Below are 18,414 nucleotides of genomic sequence, written 5' to 3' on the forward strand. Positions count from 1 at the left end.
GTCGAAATCAAAATACCCAATTGAAGCCGAGTTCACAAATTAAGTTGACGTTTATAGTTTGCTGTTTCTATTCACGTGTTTACGCGATGTAATATTATAAATAGAGAATTTTAAAAAATAAGCTTAGCTTTAATTCTTTTTTTAACGTGAAAATGTAGAAATTGCTTAATTCAAGTACTTCGCAATGTTTTAACAAATTCAATCGCAATTCATTTTGAAACCACAGCAATATTATTCTGGTGTTGAAACATTTACTCATTGCCATCGAGTGCAACAAAGCAAAGGCAACTAATGATGTCGTTTGAGCTTCGCATCTATCTTCACTTACTAGAAACGTTGATGAAAACATTCCACCGAAAACATTTGCGTTATTGGACTTGATTAATTGCAAACTAACATTGCAAGCCAAGTATTATTTTCTTTAAAACGCATCCACAACCTTTTTTTTCATGACGCCACACTTGAAACATTTAGTATCATAAATTAGTTCAGGTACGCCCAACAAAAACTAATCAATTTTGTAAAAAAAAGTTGGCTACAAGTATGAAAAAATCAAAAGCCAGACTGCAGACTGTTTAGCCATTCATTCAGGTATGTATTAAAAATTGAAACATTTTTTTCTCAAATGTGATCATGGACGTCACTGTTTTTATTTAGTAATTTTCTCCCATCCGTCTGTGGTGAGCTTTTAATATTTGTCAACATTTGTCTACACTTAATTAGCGTATTTTGAAATTTTTAATAAGTCTAATTGTGTTGATCCGAGAATAATTCATTAGCGTTATAATGCCGCATTATGACTGCCATTACAATATCTACCTATATGTATAAAACTGAACTTGTAAAACTTATAAAACTAACCTGAAATTGATACACGCAAAATTACCAAAATTGTAAAAAGTAAGTGATACGCAAATCTCATACTAATGTACCTCCCCAATCTTTGCTAACAGAAATCGCCCAAGCACGGATTGAAACACGCAATCAAACAAAGAAAGTTTTTAACGAGTGATTTTCTTGACCACAACAATAAGGAAACTAGGTGTCCAACATTCATCTACCATCAAAATTTTCATCAAATTGGAATTTTCAATAATTACCTATTGAATGAGAGTGGAAGGAGAAGTACTGTTGATGATGATGATGATGGATAATACAATTCACGTTGAATGCTTTCTAAATTTAAATCCAGCCCAACAATTGAGACGTGCAAGATGGCTGCAATAAAATGAACACTAAACCGAGTTGAGGCAGGAAATATTACAAATTTTATTTGCAAGACCAGGTCAGAGGTCAAGCGAAAGAGAAATGTTCACGGTGGGCAGGTGGATGGATGGATGGATGGATTGATGGGTAAATGAATAAATTGATTGATGGGTAGATAGATAGATAGATAGATAGATAGATAGATAGATAGATAGATAGATAGATAGATAGATAGATAGATAGATAGATAGATAGATAGATAGATAGATAGATAGATAGATAGATAGATAGATAGATAGATAGATAGATAGATAGATAGATAGATAGATAGATAGATAGATAGATAGATAGATAGATAGATAGATAGATAGATAGATAGATAGATAGATAGATAGATAGATAGATAGATAGATAGATAGATAGATAGATAGATAGATAGATAGATAGATAGATAGATAGATAGATAGATAGATAGATAGATAGATAGATAGATAGATAGATAGATAGATAGATAGATAGATAGATAGATAGATAGATAGATAGATAGATAGATAGATAGATAGATAGATAGATAGATAGATAGATAGATAGATAGATAGATAGATAGATAGATAGATAGATAGATAGATAGATAGATAGATAGATAGATAGATAGATAGATAGATGGGTGAATGGTTGAATAGTCGGTAATGAATATTGTAGATGGATGGAATGATTTGGTGTCATGAATGAAGATTGATGAAAAAGAACGAATGGTGATGTAGAAAATACATATACTGATGTTCAAGTAGAAGATGTGATGATAGATTAGCATGTAAATGATATGATAATGGATTGGTAAGTAAATGGAAGAAATATGATGGTGGAATGATGATTAAATAAGAAAGATACAATGATAGATTGATGCCACCGCTCTGATATATTGCATGCTCTTCCAAAGGCACCGCAATAAAAAACGAACATCTGAATTATCGCCTGTCAGGTTCAGTTTGGTGAGCAATTAAAATTTTTGCCCGAGAGTTCTTAGTTGTTTTTAAATATTCACAATGTAGCATGGTAAGTTGGTTGAATTTCTTCTTCAACCATTAAAATGTAGAATTAATGCCTTCTGCTATGAAAATATTATGTATTGAATGTAAGAGGCAAAGAATGTGTGTGTGTGTGAGAGAGAGAGAGAGAGAGAGAGAGAAAGAAAAAGAGAGAAAGAGAAACTAAAAAAATTGAGTATAAGAACGGGTGTGTAAGAATGTGTGTGTTTGTACATCTGACACCTGCCTTATAATTTTGAAAGTTTTTTAAACACCTTCATGCCAATTTTTGTTTAATACGTGTTAAAGTGCTAACAAAATTTAAACTGATGTAAACGTGTGAAGAACGCAACCACACACACACGCCTAAACCACAAGCATGGCGGAAATACCTTTCAACGGATATCCCCGCCCTGACTGCTGTTACGACACTTTTGAACCTTGTGGTCAGTTCCGAAGAATCGTCGCTAGTTTTGTTGGCACTGGTTGTGGAGGACCTCGTAAAGGTCATTGTCAACCAATCACGTACCTGGCATGGAACCGTCTCGGAGTCGAACACGTTCTCTTCTTGTTCTTTGCTGCAAATTTTGGTTTCAATGGTTAACGAATTAAATATACTTTGTTTATAAAATAAAATTATAAAATACTGTATTATTCATATAAAAACTAAATAGATATGAAAATATATAAATTTTATCTCGGTTGCTCTTTAATTACATGAAAAATGTTACATAATATAAATAAATAATGACTTCATCAGGTGCTTAGCGTTGGTTGGCTTAATGTTGTTTTGAAAAGGGGACCATGTATCAAACTTGTTTCAACCAGTCATCGTCACACTAACATAATAACGAGTCGTGCAAATGATGAATTACTCATTTGCGAGAATAAAATTAAACTTTTGTTTCAATATAACTTTGATGAAAAAAATTTAATTACAAATAAGACGTAAATATTTTTAATTTATTTTTTGCTTTTTTAATAAAAAAACGTAGCTACTAAGATTTTGTGATTTAATATGAGAGTATTGTTATAACAATTGCATTTATATCTCTGTCAACAATGATGTCATCATGTTATCTTTTAATTATCTATTTCATTAATTTTTTATTTATTGTTGTTATTATTAATGTTGTTGTAGTTTTTGTTGTTGTCGTTGTGGATTTCATTATTTTAGTAGTAGTTGTTGTAGTAGTAATAGTAGTAGTAGTAGTGGTGGTGGTGGTGGTAGTAGTAGTAGTAGTAGTAGTAGTATTCGTAACAGCAACAGTAGTAGTCGTATCAGTAGTAGTAATAACAATCGTTATATTCAGTAACAATTCTGAGATGATGTTCATTATTAATCATGTCTATCACGTGTTAAGTGTACGAACAGTGTCAATAAGGATACAAGTGCATTATATGATACATTTTGTAGTTATCTCTTGCCGCCTCGCTACTTAGCAGCCATCAAATCTTTCGACATTTTCATAGCAGTTTTATTACGTCGTCAATTAGATTGTAATTACGAACGCACTAATTATTATTATTTTAAAAATAAAAGAGTTCGCATTGTTGTTAATATTATCACTATTATTATTGTTGTTGTTGTTTTTGTTGTTTTGGCACGTACGGCTAAATGATATCAGCGTCATTGTCATCATTGTTTTTGTCGTGTTTGTATGATTTAGGAGCGATTCAGCGTTTCGTTTCGTTTGAATTATACTCAAAGGTAAAGAGCCATAATCATCTACTTGTAATCATTTTTCAATCTTCATCGTAGTCATCATTAAGTTATCATTCATAATCATTGGATTTATCATTTCCTAATGCATCATCTCTCATCATCAACTCATCATTTCATCACATAGGATGCATCATCACCTGCCATCATTTCATCATTGTCAGCAGCAGGTCATTTTTGATTGGTTGAATATCCTTGCCGGTTTACCATTTTGGTAGTTACCGTTAAAATTTTGAAAAAAATAGTATTTGAATATTTGAAAAAATAATTGTGAATTTTTTTTGAATTTTACTTCAACATCAAGTTTTGAATGGTAAAATTTAATTAAAGAGATGCCTCGTTCGGTTGTCAATATTTACCGCGGGCCTATCATGAACTGTACGTCTGTACGCTTGGCAATCATTCTTTTTCTAAAGTAATTTTTCTAGTGAACTATATTTTTATAAAATAGAAATAAATTCTTATTTTCGTCACTAACGGAAGGTTTGTCGATTTTGACACTCAAAAGTAAATGTAACGTAAGGCTGTTAAATTGTAAACAGTTTTAATAATATAACTTTCATTAATTTGGAAACAAATTTGTTAATTCGTTTCTTTTTATTAATGATGATTTGTATTCTCAATTTAAATTTTTATATTATTGATTTAAAATATTTATACGTCAATACAACATCGTTTCAACAACAACGCAAAAACGGCTAAGCCACATTCAAACCCGGCACCATTTGCACAAAATAAACACAATATGATCATAATAAATCAAACAGTGCGAATAACAACGTGATCGTAATTAATAAAAACAGCATAAAGATTTACAATCAATTTATTCATAGAAACATCATATATAACCTGAAAATGCAACAGCATTCACCAGGTATACAAATGTTACCAAAGAAACTTCAATTTTAAAATTTAGACAACAATAAGTAAACTATCGCTGCAAATTAGGAACGAAAGCCAAAGAAAATAACATGTTCAACATTAACATCGATCACAGAACGGCCCCCAAACACTAACAAAAGACATAACAGTAACAAGCATTACAACAACAAATACAATGACAGCAACATCATCAACCGCCACAACAACAACAACAACAGCAGCAGCAGAAGCAACAGCAATCCAACATAGCGACACGAAACCACAAAACTAACTAACGTGTTTTGTATGAATGAAGTCAACTCAGATGCTTGTATAGCCTTCTCTAGGACATTCTTCAACTCTTCAGCACTCAGGGTCTCACCCTTCGATATTTTCTGGTGGAACTGTTTCAATCTTCAAATTCATTTTTAAAACATTTCATTCATCTGATTGTTTTTTATTTGAAAGTGTTCTTAATTTAACAAAATCAATCGGGACAATTATTTATGGGACTGTAATACAAAAATGGTATTGAACGCTGTTGTGAAAAATATGGATGGATGTTACTTAGCACAATAAAACATTACTATCAAACGTTTTAAAATAGACCAGAGCAAACGAGTCAACATAATTGTTTTGTAAAACATTGTAAATATCAAGAGTTACTATGGAAATAACAGAATTAATATCAGAAATAACTCGATAATTAATGTAGAAAATGAGGTAGAAAGGAGAACATGTTGAAATTACGAAATATCAGATTAGTTTAATTAATGCTGCATGCATGTTTAAAGAAAACATTAAAAAATTCTATGCTAATTATATGAATAAAGTTAAAAAGTAGAAAAAAATTATCAGAGAATTACTTTTTAAAAATAGTTTCCATGTCATTGTTGGGACCGATGAAATATTGAACGGTCTGCCTAGATATTTTTGGGTCGGCAACCAGTGGTCGCTGTCTTTTTTGTGACTCGGCTGATGTGGAGTTGTAGTCGAGACGAGACGGTTGCGAGACAGGATGTGATGAGGAGTTGGCTGGATGTGAGGCGTGAGATTGAGTGTTTGCGGATTTGAAGCAGGGTTGCACTTTTCGCGGGTTGTTCTTTGGTGGATTTTCGTTTGTCTGATCATGTCCTTTCTCATTTTTGTCTTTTTCTGATGTATAAAAAGTTTGAATGTGTGTGTTATTACATACACAATACATTCTTTTATAACAACGCTTATGTAATAATATAATATTTTGTTCGACCACTGACTGGACAACCACTGCACCATGCGATATTTATTCAATATTGATTTTAATTATTATAAATACGTACGAGATCCGATAAATGCATTTAAAGTGTTTTTAACGTACCTGAAGAATAGTTTTGTAACTTGTTGATCTTATGCTAGATGAAATTAGCGAGTAATTGATGATTGAACATTATAAGCATTAACCATCGAACAATTTCCACTACTTATTTAATTTTTTTACTTAATTTACGCTTTAATATCAAAGCTCCAGATGGAACGGTATGGTAGTGGAGAGTTAAAAAATATTTTTTGTTACATAAACACTTTCAAATTAAACCATCAACTCATCCACATTTTCAAATATTATTTTTAAATTACGGTACTGACTGGCGCAAATATCGATAGGGCTGAAAAGTTTAATGTATTGGCTTGTTCACAATGATAATTTCAACAGGATTTGTACCTGCCACCTCCTAACCATCATAGATTCACAGCAGCAATCCGCAACAGTCAACAGCACCACTCCATCTACACGCAACTAGACCACTTTGAACAATTATAATTCACCTTCAGGTCTTTGGGAGTATAACATAACATTGAAAGAGTACTGGCAGTTTGAGATCAATGGAAAATGACTATAACCTTCAACATTCCTCGGGGAAGGAGCCACAAAGCACCAAACACGAACTTCTTTCCTGGTCAATATAGACGCCACACTGCACAACAAACTGCCAAGTTTAATAATGAGAAAGAGATATTACAATTTGCAACCGAAATTGCATTGACGTTGAAATTGCTTATTTAATCTGGATTTTAGATAGAGATCTGATTTTTGGACAAGGCTTATATGGATTCCTAGCTATTTTGTTACAAACGAGTTAAAATGGGAGATGTGGTTTTCGAATTTGTGGATGATCACATTAATCACGATTAATTAACTAATTAACTATCAATAAAACTTTAATCTTTAAAAGTTAATTAAATTTGAACTAATTCTTAACAGCTTCAGATTAAAATACTCATGAATAATGTATTTATATTTTGGCAAAATATTTGTGTGGGTTTTCAACTCTGAGCACCGAAAATTAAAATTTTTGTTTGCCACTTGAAAATACGCCAGTGAGGTTGATAAATAAACAATGTCTAAAATATTTTTGCTGATGCAACTTGAAGTAGGAGGTGCATTATTTCCATTTGTCTGACTGCCACTTCGGCTATTTAAACTAAGAAGCTTCTTTCTTGAATGCTTTGAAGCAAAAGATTTTTAAAGTGCGTGAAGGACCATTGTGATGATGCAGTGCCCATCAAGTCCGAAACATGACTTTTGTCCAGTGAAGATTATTTTGTAATTTTAACTTTAGAAAAGTATATTAAAAAAGTTTAAACTTTTAATTTCAACAAAACAACAGGCTTTTCAAGTTGCCAAATCTTGTCTGATACGTGACCAAAACAGTTGCATAAAAATTCATTTTTGGTTTTAACATAACATAGCATAACACTGGAACATAAACATTATGCGTATATATATATTATTTATGGCAAAAGATAAATATATATTGATTGATATGATTGAAAAAAAACTCGTGCATTAGCGCCATCAATACAAAAAATCTTGCCATAGTGTTAATTACTGATTTTATTGCTGCAAACAACAATCGATATTTCATCCTTCATAATGAAAGGAGTTCATGTTATCATTGCAGATAAGGCCATGTAATAATTTGCATTGCTTTATAAACACACGACAATGCCGGTCATCATCATTACTGATAGTACACTCGTTAATACGAGCGATGATGAATGTATGGGTAAATAAAAGAACGAATGAACAAATGAATGAACAAATGAAAGAACAAATGAATGATCAAATAAATGGATAAATGAATGAACAAACGAATGAACAAATGAATAAAATATAAGTAAATGAATAAACAAATAATGTGATAAATGATATACTTGGATGGTTGTTGTGTTCGCCGAAGTTGAAGACATGGCTGTTATGCTCGCCGAAGTTGAAGTCTTCGTCGGTAACTGTTGAATCATTGGCCACTGAACAACGAAAGTTTTTCATTGCAAAATTGTAAGTTTAAATCCAGATTAATAACTGACTCACAATCAAATTAAAAAATTAAAGGTTTAAACATTTTTTTGTTGGCAAAATATTGCCTGTTAATTTATGTATCTTTCTGTATATGTTTGTTTATTTATTTACTCATGTATGTGTGTATGTTTCTTAGAGGCATTTCTTTTTTTACATAATTACAATTTGTGTATCATCTGTATTTTTAACAACCTGAGGTGACTTTACAGCGTGAAGTAGATTTGAAGATGGCCTTCCAAAAACTTTTATTCATTTCGATTCACTTTTATTAATATTAGAAATCTTCCCGCCAACCAGGTATCGATCGTTATTTTTATTTCAAATATTTGAAACTTTATTTAATGAATCTTTTTTCATTTACTACGCGCAAAATTACTTCATTTTACTACTCGTATATAAGAAACAAATTAATAAGCTTAATATTTTTTATTTGAGAATATTTCAAATAAAATTTCTAATTATATTTTCAAAAAAATTCAGAGACCAATGCCTATACATTTTGAAACTTTCTCAAATGCAATTGAAAACACAACAGCGACAAAGTGAACACAAATATTGAAAACATTTGTGATCGTGTTTACTTATTTTTATTTACTTATTAGCATGTTTATATTTACATAGTTGACGTAGTAATCTAATAGCCTCAATTGTAATATTCTTTCAAAAATAAATACAAACATTTGTTGGTAATAGGCGACCGTGATATGTAGGCTAGTTTGTGTGCATGCATCTTTATGATCGTTATTACTAACTTTCATTAATTTATTATAGTTTATTTTTTTCATAATTATCTATCAAAGGCATCACCAGCAACACACTACACACACAACTCACACACACACACACACACACACGTGTGGTAGGCGGGATCTCTTTTCATTCAATTTCAATCAAACCCAGTCAGTGTAAAAAAAAATTACGTTCTCAACAACCAGTTTCATTGAATATTTGTAATCTTTTCCAAGAGTTGTATGATTCCAACGCAAATTTCTTTTTATAGAACAAAGAGATGTTACATTTCTTCAATGGGCTTCCCATCATGAAGACTCATTGCGAGGTACGTGAGAGACGGTGGTCTCCTGGAATAGCAAACATTATAATCTTTCAAAATGACTGCCCGGTCGGCTACCAACATCGTAAAAATTTATTCATCATTAAGTCTCATTATTTCCAAATTATCCATTAAATGACTTCCGAGAATTTTTTTTTAATATTTTCAACAAATAATTGATATATAATAACAACGCTGAGCATGACAGTTATTTTGAAATTGCCCATAGCATTTTAATCTATTATCTTTTTCTGAATGTTTCAATGTTATTATTTCTTTACAACATGCAAGACAATATTATGAAAGGATAAAAATATTTCGGGAGTGTTTTAATCATTGAAAGACTTACAATAAATCTTTCTTATTGATTCCACCATTTCATCATCCATTAATCATTCTTTAAATATTTGCTAAAGGTTTTTAAAATTACTAACAAAAATGGTAAAAACAAACAACAACTAATAAAAATGATTTATGACACTGGTCATCACGCAGATTAGCAATATTTCATCCTGTGTTTAGTGCAATACGACAACAATTGAGTTTGCAGAGAACTTAAACATTTCAGTTTGAACGTAAATTAGCTAGAAACGTCAGCCAAAAATTTCAAAAAATTTAAACTGGCTATCCGATAATAATCTTATTGGAAAGTTATCAAAATGGATATTGAGTCACCTAACATTTCATTTTTGACAGTAAAGATATTTTATAACTATTTGATAACATGTTTACCAAAAAAATATTAATATGTTACCAATTTTTAAATATAAAACAGACGAGATTACAATTCTTTAAAAATTCAAAACTTTATATAATGAAAAATTCGAAAAGGAAATTATTTCACACTATACCTATGCACAGAATTCAGTAAATTACATTTTGTTAGCAATCAAACATAATAATTGACTACATGAATTAGATTAGATGCTTGGACGGGTGGCCTTCCATCTTTTGCTGAAAAAATATTTTAAACACTATTTTTTTATTAATATAGAAAAGAGAATAAAGAAAATTATAAATAAAAAAAGTCGATGTAATAATTTTTGTTTATACCAGTCACTCAACTGACATATCATTCATTAAAATCAATTCATCAGTAACAGGAAAAACAATTTCTATCAAATATTTTCATAATGTTTTTACATTTTTTAGTTCAACTCAAAAAATTCCATTTGAAATTTAGAGTCGTCCACACACAAAACAACGTTGCAGGACGTGCTTTTTCGGTTTGTGCGTCCAGGCAACCAAGCAAACTTGAATGGGTTTCAGTTTTCTGGTTCTTTATTTTAAAATTTCAATAAACATTCTGCTTCCACTTTACATTGCAATGTTTGTTTCATATGGTGTTCTTATTTTTTCACGTTATTGATTTAACAGGAAAGTGTAGTTTTTATTAGTTTGAATACAAATAAATATTGTTCAAGCTAAATATTATTCGCAAGTTAATAATAAAGTTTATATTTTGTTTTATATATTATTATAATCTTAATATTTATTATTCTTGAAATCTAGTCAATGTTTCAATTTTGGTGAAAAAAATAGAAACGCTGGTTAGATCATTTCTTCTGTTTGGGAAATTTTCTGACATCGAGGTAGCAAGTTATTTGTACTTAATCAATAATGCAATCGCGACTTGCTGCTAGACGAACAAACATGCATCATATTTACTTACCTCAATTTTGCGAGTTTGCGAAAACGAATCATTGCACTGAAAAATGATTAATTAGCTAGATAGACAGGCCTAACACATGTACTCCTACATAGGATAACACGTCTTTACATACGAGTTCATCCAGAACAACATACCTACGTAGTTTGCCGCACCGTTCGTGAGTTATATTGCGCGCGTACGTGCTCATACGATGATTCCATAATTAATATTTAAAAATAGACTACAACTATTTGAAATTTTTTTTTATTCTTTATAATGCAACTCTGTCAAACGCAGAACTGCCTACATGTTGTTCTATACTTATAATTAAACTTTCGTGCCACAAAAGCTTTACACTATCCACACCACAGGACGCACATACATATTATGCATGCACGCGTAAGCACATGCATCATACTGGTATGATGGTCTTTGAGTTTCGGACAGTATTAGAACCATGTCATCGCGTAATAGCAGCGCGAGACAGGGCACTTCCTTCTACTGACAGAGCTTACTCGGTGATCATGGAGCTAATTCGGTAAATTATAACAGTGAATTCGTGAAATGTTTCAAGTTTTAATGTATAAACGATTAATATTTATTCAAAATTTTAAAAACGTTTCACAAGCAATCACGAGTTGGCTTACTTTAACAATACAGCACCGTCAGTGACATAATCTTGAAGTTATTTCAAAACGCAAAACTTCGAATCTTACTATACACACCACAATGGTTAAACGAGTGATGCTAAACATTTTTTAATCTTTGAAATTATGTCGATTCTATTATGCCAAATGATCAAATATAAAATAACTTAAGCCGATCTAAATAGATTTAAAATTGAAAGTTTTATTTTAAAATCATATAATCCCAACGTGATAAGTACTGTATTTTATGACATTTTGATTAGACTTTATCCTTTAAGAAATCAGCAGTTTACGATTTTTGTGTATTTTCTATACAATTTCTAATAAACCAACTTTATTTATTTATTGGTTATTTGCTCTTTGCTTGTCGTTTTTTATTTGTTTCTTTGCTCTATTTTTCATAAGTTAGAATTTTATTCAAAACCTTGTTTGTTTATCCATTTGTTTATCTGTTTGCTTGCTTGTTTGCTTGGTTATTGTTATACAAGTTATTGAGACCATCCTGTAAACTTCTGCAACGTTGGCGTGATCGTATGACGTATCGATTGTTAATTGCGTCATCACACGTGACAGGCAAATGATGGAGGTATAATAACCAAATGTTATGAATGCTGATGAGCAATGAACAACATAATTAACGTGACAAATTAACGCCCCAAATCAACGTCAGATGACAAATGTTAAATAGAAAAATATATCATATGTTATTTTTACACTTTAGTTCCAGGAAACAAATAATCTATACTTTTAACCGACAAAAGTTTAAACTTTCTACTCTGCATTCCAACCTTGTCTCCGATAGTGGTTTTAGAGTAAATGACAAATATTTTTCGGATGTATCATACCGATAATTTGAGCTTGACAATAAACTATATATTCGTTGTATTATCCTAAAAATAAAACCGCTCTGTCAGAAACATTTGACAGTTCCGTAAGTATTAAATTCAAATTGTGACATCCACAAAGAATGTAGGATATGTGCTTGTACTCCAAATTTATGTCTTTTCATATTTGCTCCATTGTCATATCCTTGCCCTCTGCAAGTTTCGAGTCCCAATCCTGAATTTTTCAAGTAGTCTTTTAAAACTTGGGTATACAAAAATATTTAAATTTTTGTATACGACCACCGATTGTCGACAACACTACTTATCTCAAAAGTTAAATAGTTTCATTTTGAGTATCTTTGCTTAAATAATGAACTCTCTTCTCTGTACTTTTTGAGATATTGACGTGTTGCATTAATACGGATCATATTTGGAAACTAATTCAACAAGTTCCAAAAAATTCTATTGTTCGGGAAAACAGCGTTTCAGAAGTCCCACGTAATGTCAGTTTATTTTTAGCTAAATACTGAACAGTAGATGTTATTAGCTCTAAAATATCTCGCCATTTCTATTTTCTTGATTGAACAATTTTTTAAAATAATCAGATATAGTCTTCTGGTTATTAATTAATTTTTTTGAGACACACCATTTATTCATAGCACCGATATGTGTTTTTGATATTTCATGCTGTTTTGTTGTGTCTAGTTTTTAAATATGCAAATAGTGCAAAACAGGTCAGAAAAATTAAAAATAACCTATCTAATTTAAAAATATTGTTTTATTTTTAAGTGATTAAAATATGATTAAAAATTATTTGCCAACATATAAGCGGTTTTTAAAAGTATTTTCAAAAATACGCAACTGCAATGGGAATGAAGTCCAACAACAAGGAGAGTGCGGGGCCGCGTGCACCTCACCGTTTGCAAGTACCTTACGCCTGCCCTTAGAAGCTTTATAAATGGATGAAATTAATTAAGACAAACAAATCTTCCAAACAAACATACATAAAGTAACAACAGCAACAACAAATGCAACAACACACACAAACAACCCCATAGAAGAAAGTAATGCAATGTGCGACGAACAAACATTTAGCAATAGAAAAACAGTTGGTTGCAAACAATTAACGTATGCCGCATCACACCACACGTGTCTTTCTGTGAACTTGAAAAATCAGCAATGCTCAATCAACGAAGAACTAACATCCTAATTTTCCATACAATCAAAAAAATATTGTCTCTGAGAATTGGGCTACCTATATTTTTTGTAATTAGTCACATAATTTTGTTTTTTTGAAATTTGATTGGTTTTATCCAGAACAATTTTACAACCAATAGATATTTTTTAATATTTTCGACTCAAATTATTGATTAGTGCTACCACTAATAAATTCACAACCAATAGATAATTTCAAAACAATTAAGGATATTGTCCGCAAAAGTCGTCACACTTTCTCGCGTTTGTTACACCCCCCCCCCTTCCTTCATGTCACAGACTCTCACAAGTTAAACTAAGCCAAGTAAGGCATGTCCCTTTTGTAGAATCCACTATCTTAGAAGCAACAATTTAGTTGCTAACAGTTTAAAATGTTTCTTTTCAATTTTAAACATAAGAATAATGATTGACTGGTAAAATCCTTAATTTTAACAACGTTAGACTCTAACCAACACGTAAATAACTTTATGAATAAAATGAAAAAGAGCTAAAAAAAATAGCAAAGCAAAGAAACAAGTTTCTCAGATGTGTACTAAACAGATATGAAATTTTATAGACAAGTTTATAACAAAATTTTTGTATTTCATGATGGAAATTGAAAAAGAGCAAAACGTGATTTCACGTAAGCTTTTACTCCCTTACCCTTGTCACAAAGTGTTACAAAATTTGTGAACTTTTTTCACCCACACTCAAAACGAGACATCTCTTGTCGGCAGCTTCTATATAATCATGTTTCACATTTCCACATGCAATAAATTTTTGAATGAAAAAAAATATCTTTGTTCTAAACAATCTTGGCCTAAACTTTCACACTAATGTTCCATGATAAATTTAAATAACGTCAACTGCTATTGCATTCTTTATTCCACAAACATTTTCCACCATGCATGAAAACCATAACTAACCAGCAGTTATTTTCACTTAGAACAAACATGCAAGCATAAGCATGCGATTATTTAAAATATTTTTTGAAAACAAAACTTTTCAAATAAAAATATATATTGTTGTAATGAAATGCATAATTAATCACAACATAATTGAAATGTTTTTGTTTGAAAATTAACATGTTTAAATCCAATCTGTCATCAGTTAACTGTGCCGTGTATGATCACGTGCTGGTAAACATTGAGCGAACGCGGGCCTGCCATTTCACACAAACCTCAAATTCAATCAGGATTTTATTTCAAGTCCTTTGTCGATGTGAGTTCAAAAGTCTGAAGTTCTTGGCAAACACAATTTGCAAACTTTCAATCATGCGTTAAGACGAGTAACTTGATTTAGTATTGTGAACAGACCAACTAATTAATTAATGATCATCACAGGTTAACGAGCATTCACAAAGTTGAAAAATGCCGTTATTTCATTTTTTTTTAATTTTTATTTTTTAAACATGAAAAATTTATTTATGATCTAAGTTATTATTTTAGTGAGTTTTGCAACCAAAAAAATTAATCAGTTTTTCTTTTCGGTAATTAAAACATTACAAAAAACTAAAAACTCATTTGTTAAATTAAAACATGCCGATCGTGTCTTTTATCAAAACAATTTATAACGGTTTCACAAACGAAATACTTGTGTTGGGCAGTTTTTATGTTTTCTTTTGTTTTTAAATCTAAAATTCATTCAGTAAAAATAAAATTTGATTGAAAAGTTTTTGATAAGAATGTTGGGCTTAAGATAGTAATAAGGATGAACGCCTGTCACTTTTCAGATGCATGTAGCTTTCCATCGCCTTCAACATCAACTTTTTCTCAATATTTCTTTAGAAGTATGTAATATCTCTTAGTGGAAGTCACTCTTCAGATTTTATTAAAAAATGTTAATAATCTAACCTTTATTTTTTATTATGCCCCACAACAAATTTTAAAAAAATTTCGAATTCGCACTTTCAATTGCAACTTATGCGTCATAAAAAAAATAATATGGAAACTGATGCATAAAATAAAATTAAATCAGCCAGTCGTTCAGTTGTTCCTACAGGGACCGTTTCCTAACTCAGTAAAATAAAAATTGTCAGAAAAAGCATCTAATCGTAAAATATCTGCCAGAAAAGTAAAGCGCTACTAACAATGTTTTTATTTTGTGTTAATTGAATAATCCCAATAATTTAGTTTGAGAGTCCTAACAAACTTTCAACTATTATACAAAAAATAATTTTTATCATTTAAACTTTTCATATAAGGCTAGTACATTTTAAAAATGTTTTTATTTTTCTTTAAGTAAGTTCAAAAATTTTTCTAAATATTGATAAGTCTTCATCAACTTATAAACTCACATTTTGTGTGTATCTATACACTATACTTTTAGCTTTCTCAGTTCAGTTTATCAAAACGTCAGAAAAAAAATTGATAGTTTTTATTTTGTTCATTTTTCTTTATACGTACGTAAATATTTTAAAAATCTGTTGTGAACTTACTTTGTAAACTTTTTTAAAGTTTGAAACACGGAACATAAAAATTTTTTTTATTTGAAGAAACGAAGATTTTATATTATTTTTCCCCACCATTAATTTTAATTCAATTTTCAAATTTGTGTGTTTTTATTTTCAGTGCATATTTTTTGAATTAATTAAAAGTATGGTTTTTGTGTTAACAAGTGAAAGAATCATATCAACGTTCTTTTATTTATATTTCTATGGTTCTTGCCAGTGCAGTATTAAACGTACACGCGACATGTTGGACATGAACGTATCCTTGAACAATGACAAAAATTGTTTCAATATTTCACTTACATAGTTAAATATGTATGCAGTAAAAAACATGTAACAACTCCACTGTTGATGTGCAAATGTAATCCTTTATCTATGCCAAAGTAATCATGAAACCTATGCTGAGCAAATATTTAACTAATAAGCAATAAATAATGTAGGTTTGTGTAGCAGATGGTTCTACGTCCCCACTTCGCTGAATGTTTGCACAAACCACTACACGTTCAGTTTTGAATGATTAGTCTTGCTTATACGAGCAAATTTATCTATGAAGCTTCAACTACGATGAAAAAAATGTATTCTGGTTATTCGTGACTGCGCATTCAATCATCTTCTTGCATGTGCCACAATTCATTGGCTACACATTGTTGATTAATAACGATAGAAATGTGAAAAAAAAAAACAGAAATACCGCCTGAATACTTTTACATTTCGTGCACTTTTTGTAACACTTTGGCGACATTGACACTTCTTTTAAAGGCTGAGCGTGGAAAAACAACACAAAAGTTTTTTAACTTCAAACATTTTCTAATAATTTAATGACAAATTTTATTTTTAAAAAACTAACTGCTATTAATGTGTTTGATAATCTGGTGAACAAATATGCAGGATGCAATCAAGCTTACAGGGAAACTATTAATAATAAAATTGCTGTTGAAATATTCTACTGTTTTAATAAAAATATTATCTTCAATAAATTCCATTTTAATTTCGTTTATTACACCTTTTTAATCAATAATTAAAATTTATTTTTTTTATTTTTTTCGAAATATTATATAATGTTTTTGCATTTAACTAATTAATTGAATTATTAAAATTGTTTTTATCTTCTCTTTCAGCAACATAGGTTTTTTGAAGCCCACAATTTCAGTCTTTTTTTAAATGAAAAATGAGAACAAAAATGAACATTTCTCAGATTATGATTGGGCCTGGTGTTATACCGGCACAGGCAAACAGATTGAAAGCATTCGTAACAGAATCGTCGTCGCATCGCATTGCACATGGTCGACTGATGAGATGCTGATGGAACAGAGCATCAATCAGGCGGTCAGAGAGCATCATCACACCTACATCTGCCAGCTTTGACATTTTCAATCCGTTTCACTCCAGCCTACCAATTTGGTTTCTATCTCATTCAATCCTTCATTCTTGATTGTAAATTTCATTTATTATATATATATATATATATACATATATATATTTCAGAAGTTTCATTCATTATTTATTTATTTTATACAATTAATACTCGCTGTTAAATTAACTTCAAGATGAAATTTTTATCATTTCCAAATGTGTGAAACAGTTTTTTTTTTGTTTTCAATTCCTTTACTACATTCACTGAAATGAATTTTGTATTGTTTGGCTTTATAACGTTGCCATGCAAGTTCCATGTCGTTTGTTTTGAATTATGTTATTCGCCCGTGGCTGGTTGTAAAGTTTTGTTTATTTTTTGTATCTTTCATTGTGTGAATTAAACACAGAAAAATTTGAAGAATTGTTTTGCTTCTGTTTAACATTTCACATTTTCACAAAAGGATTTACTGTTTTGTTGCAAATGTTTTATATCTGCTATTTGACTTTTTAATTTTAGAACCTCTTGGCCAAATATTATTATAATATAATATTAATATAATCTGAATTGTAGCCACAGGAAATTTAAAGTTTACATCTAGCTCCCTAAAAGCAATTATTTAAAAAAATTGTCAACTTAGTAAAACTTCAAAGCTATCCCACCTTTGCCAATGTTATATCTTATCTCATTGCTCAAATTTTCAGAAAACGTATGAAAAAAAATATTCACGAACACAAATTTGGAATAATGAACTAAAATTTCCAAATAAGCTGGACATTGAAGGATCACGTGATTTCCTCTTTAAGTTAATCATGCCCATCTGATCGATATCCGTTTAATGTCACGTGATCAATATAATTGCTGGCTGGAGTTTGTATGTTTCTGTATATCTCTGTGTCGATATATGCTTTTGCCTGCGACTATAACCAAATGGATTAGCTTTATTGAATCACGCAAAATGTAATAAAATTATTATTTTTCCATTTCACGCTCCAGTTCATTTTTCTCTTTTATATTTTAGTTATTTTATTAGCACAATTGATTTTATAAATTATACTTGCTGTTATTTCATTTTCGTTCTGACTACTTCCA

General features: G+C 30.4%; 1 protein-coding gene across 1 annotated transcript; it reads right to left on the bottom strand.

The window, feature by feature from the left end:
- Positions 1–4,869: 4,869 nt before the first annotated feature.
- HELRODRAFT_167847 (hypothetical protein) lies at positions 4,870–8,408 on the bottom strand (the record flags this gene model as incomplete). Its single annotated transcript, XM_009013575.1, has 5 exons — positions 4,870–4,894; positions 5,116–5,232; positions 5,685–5,973; positions 8,011–8,103; positions 8,348–8,408. The coding sequence occupies 5 exons, from the start codon at positions 8,406–8,408 to the stop codon at positions 4,870–4,872; spliced, it is 585 nt and encodes a 194-aa protein (XP_009011823.1).
- Positions 8,409–18,414: the final 10,006 nt, after the last annotated feature.

Source organism: Helobdella robusta (assembly GCF_000326865.2).
Source record: "Helobdella robusta unplaced genomic scaffold HELROscaffold_12, whole genome shotgun sequence".
Lineage (NCBI taxonomy): Eukaryota > Metazoa > Annelida > Clitellata > Rhynchobdellida > Glossiphoniidae > Helobdella > Helobdella robusta.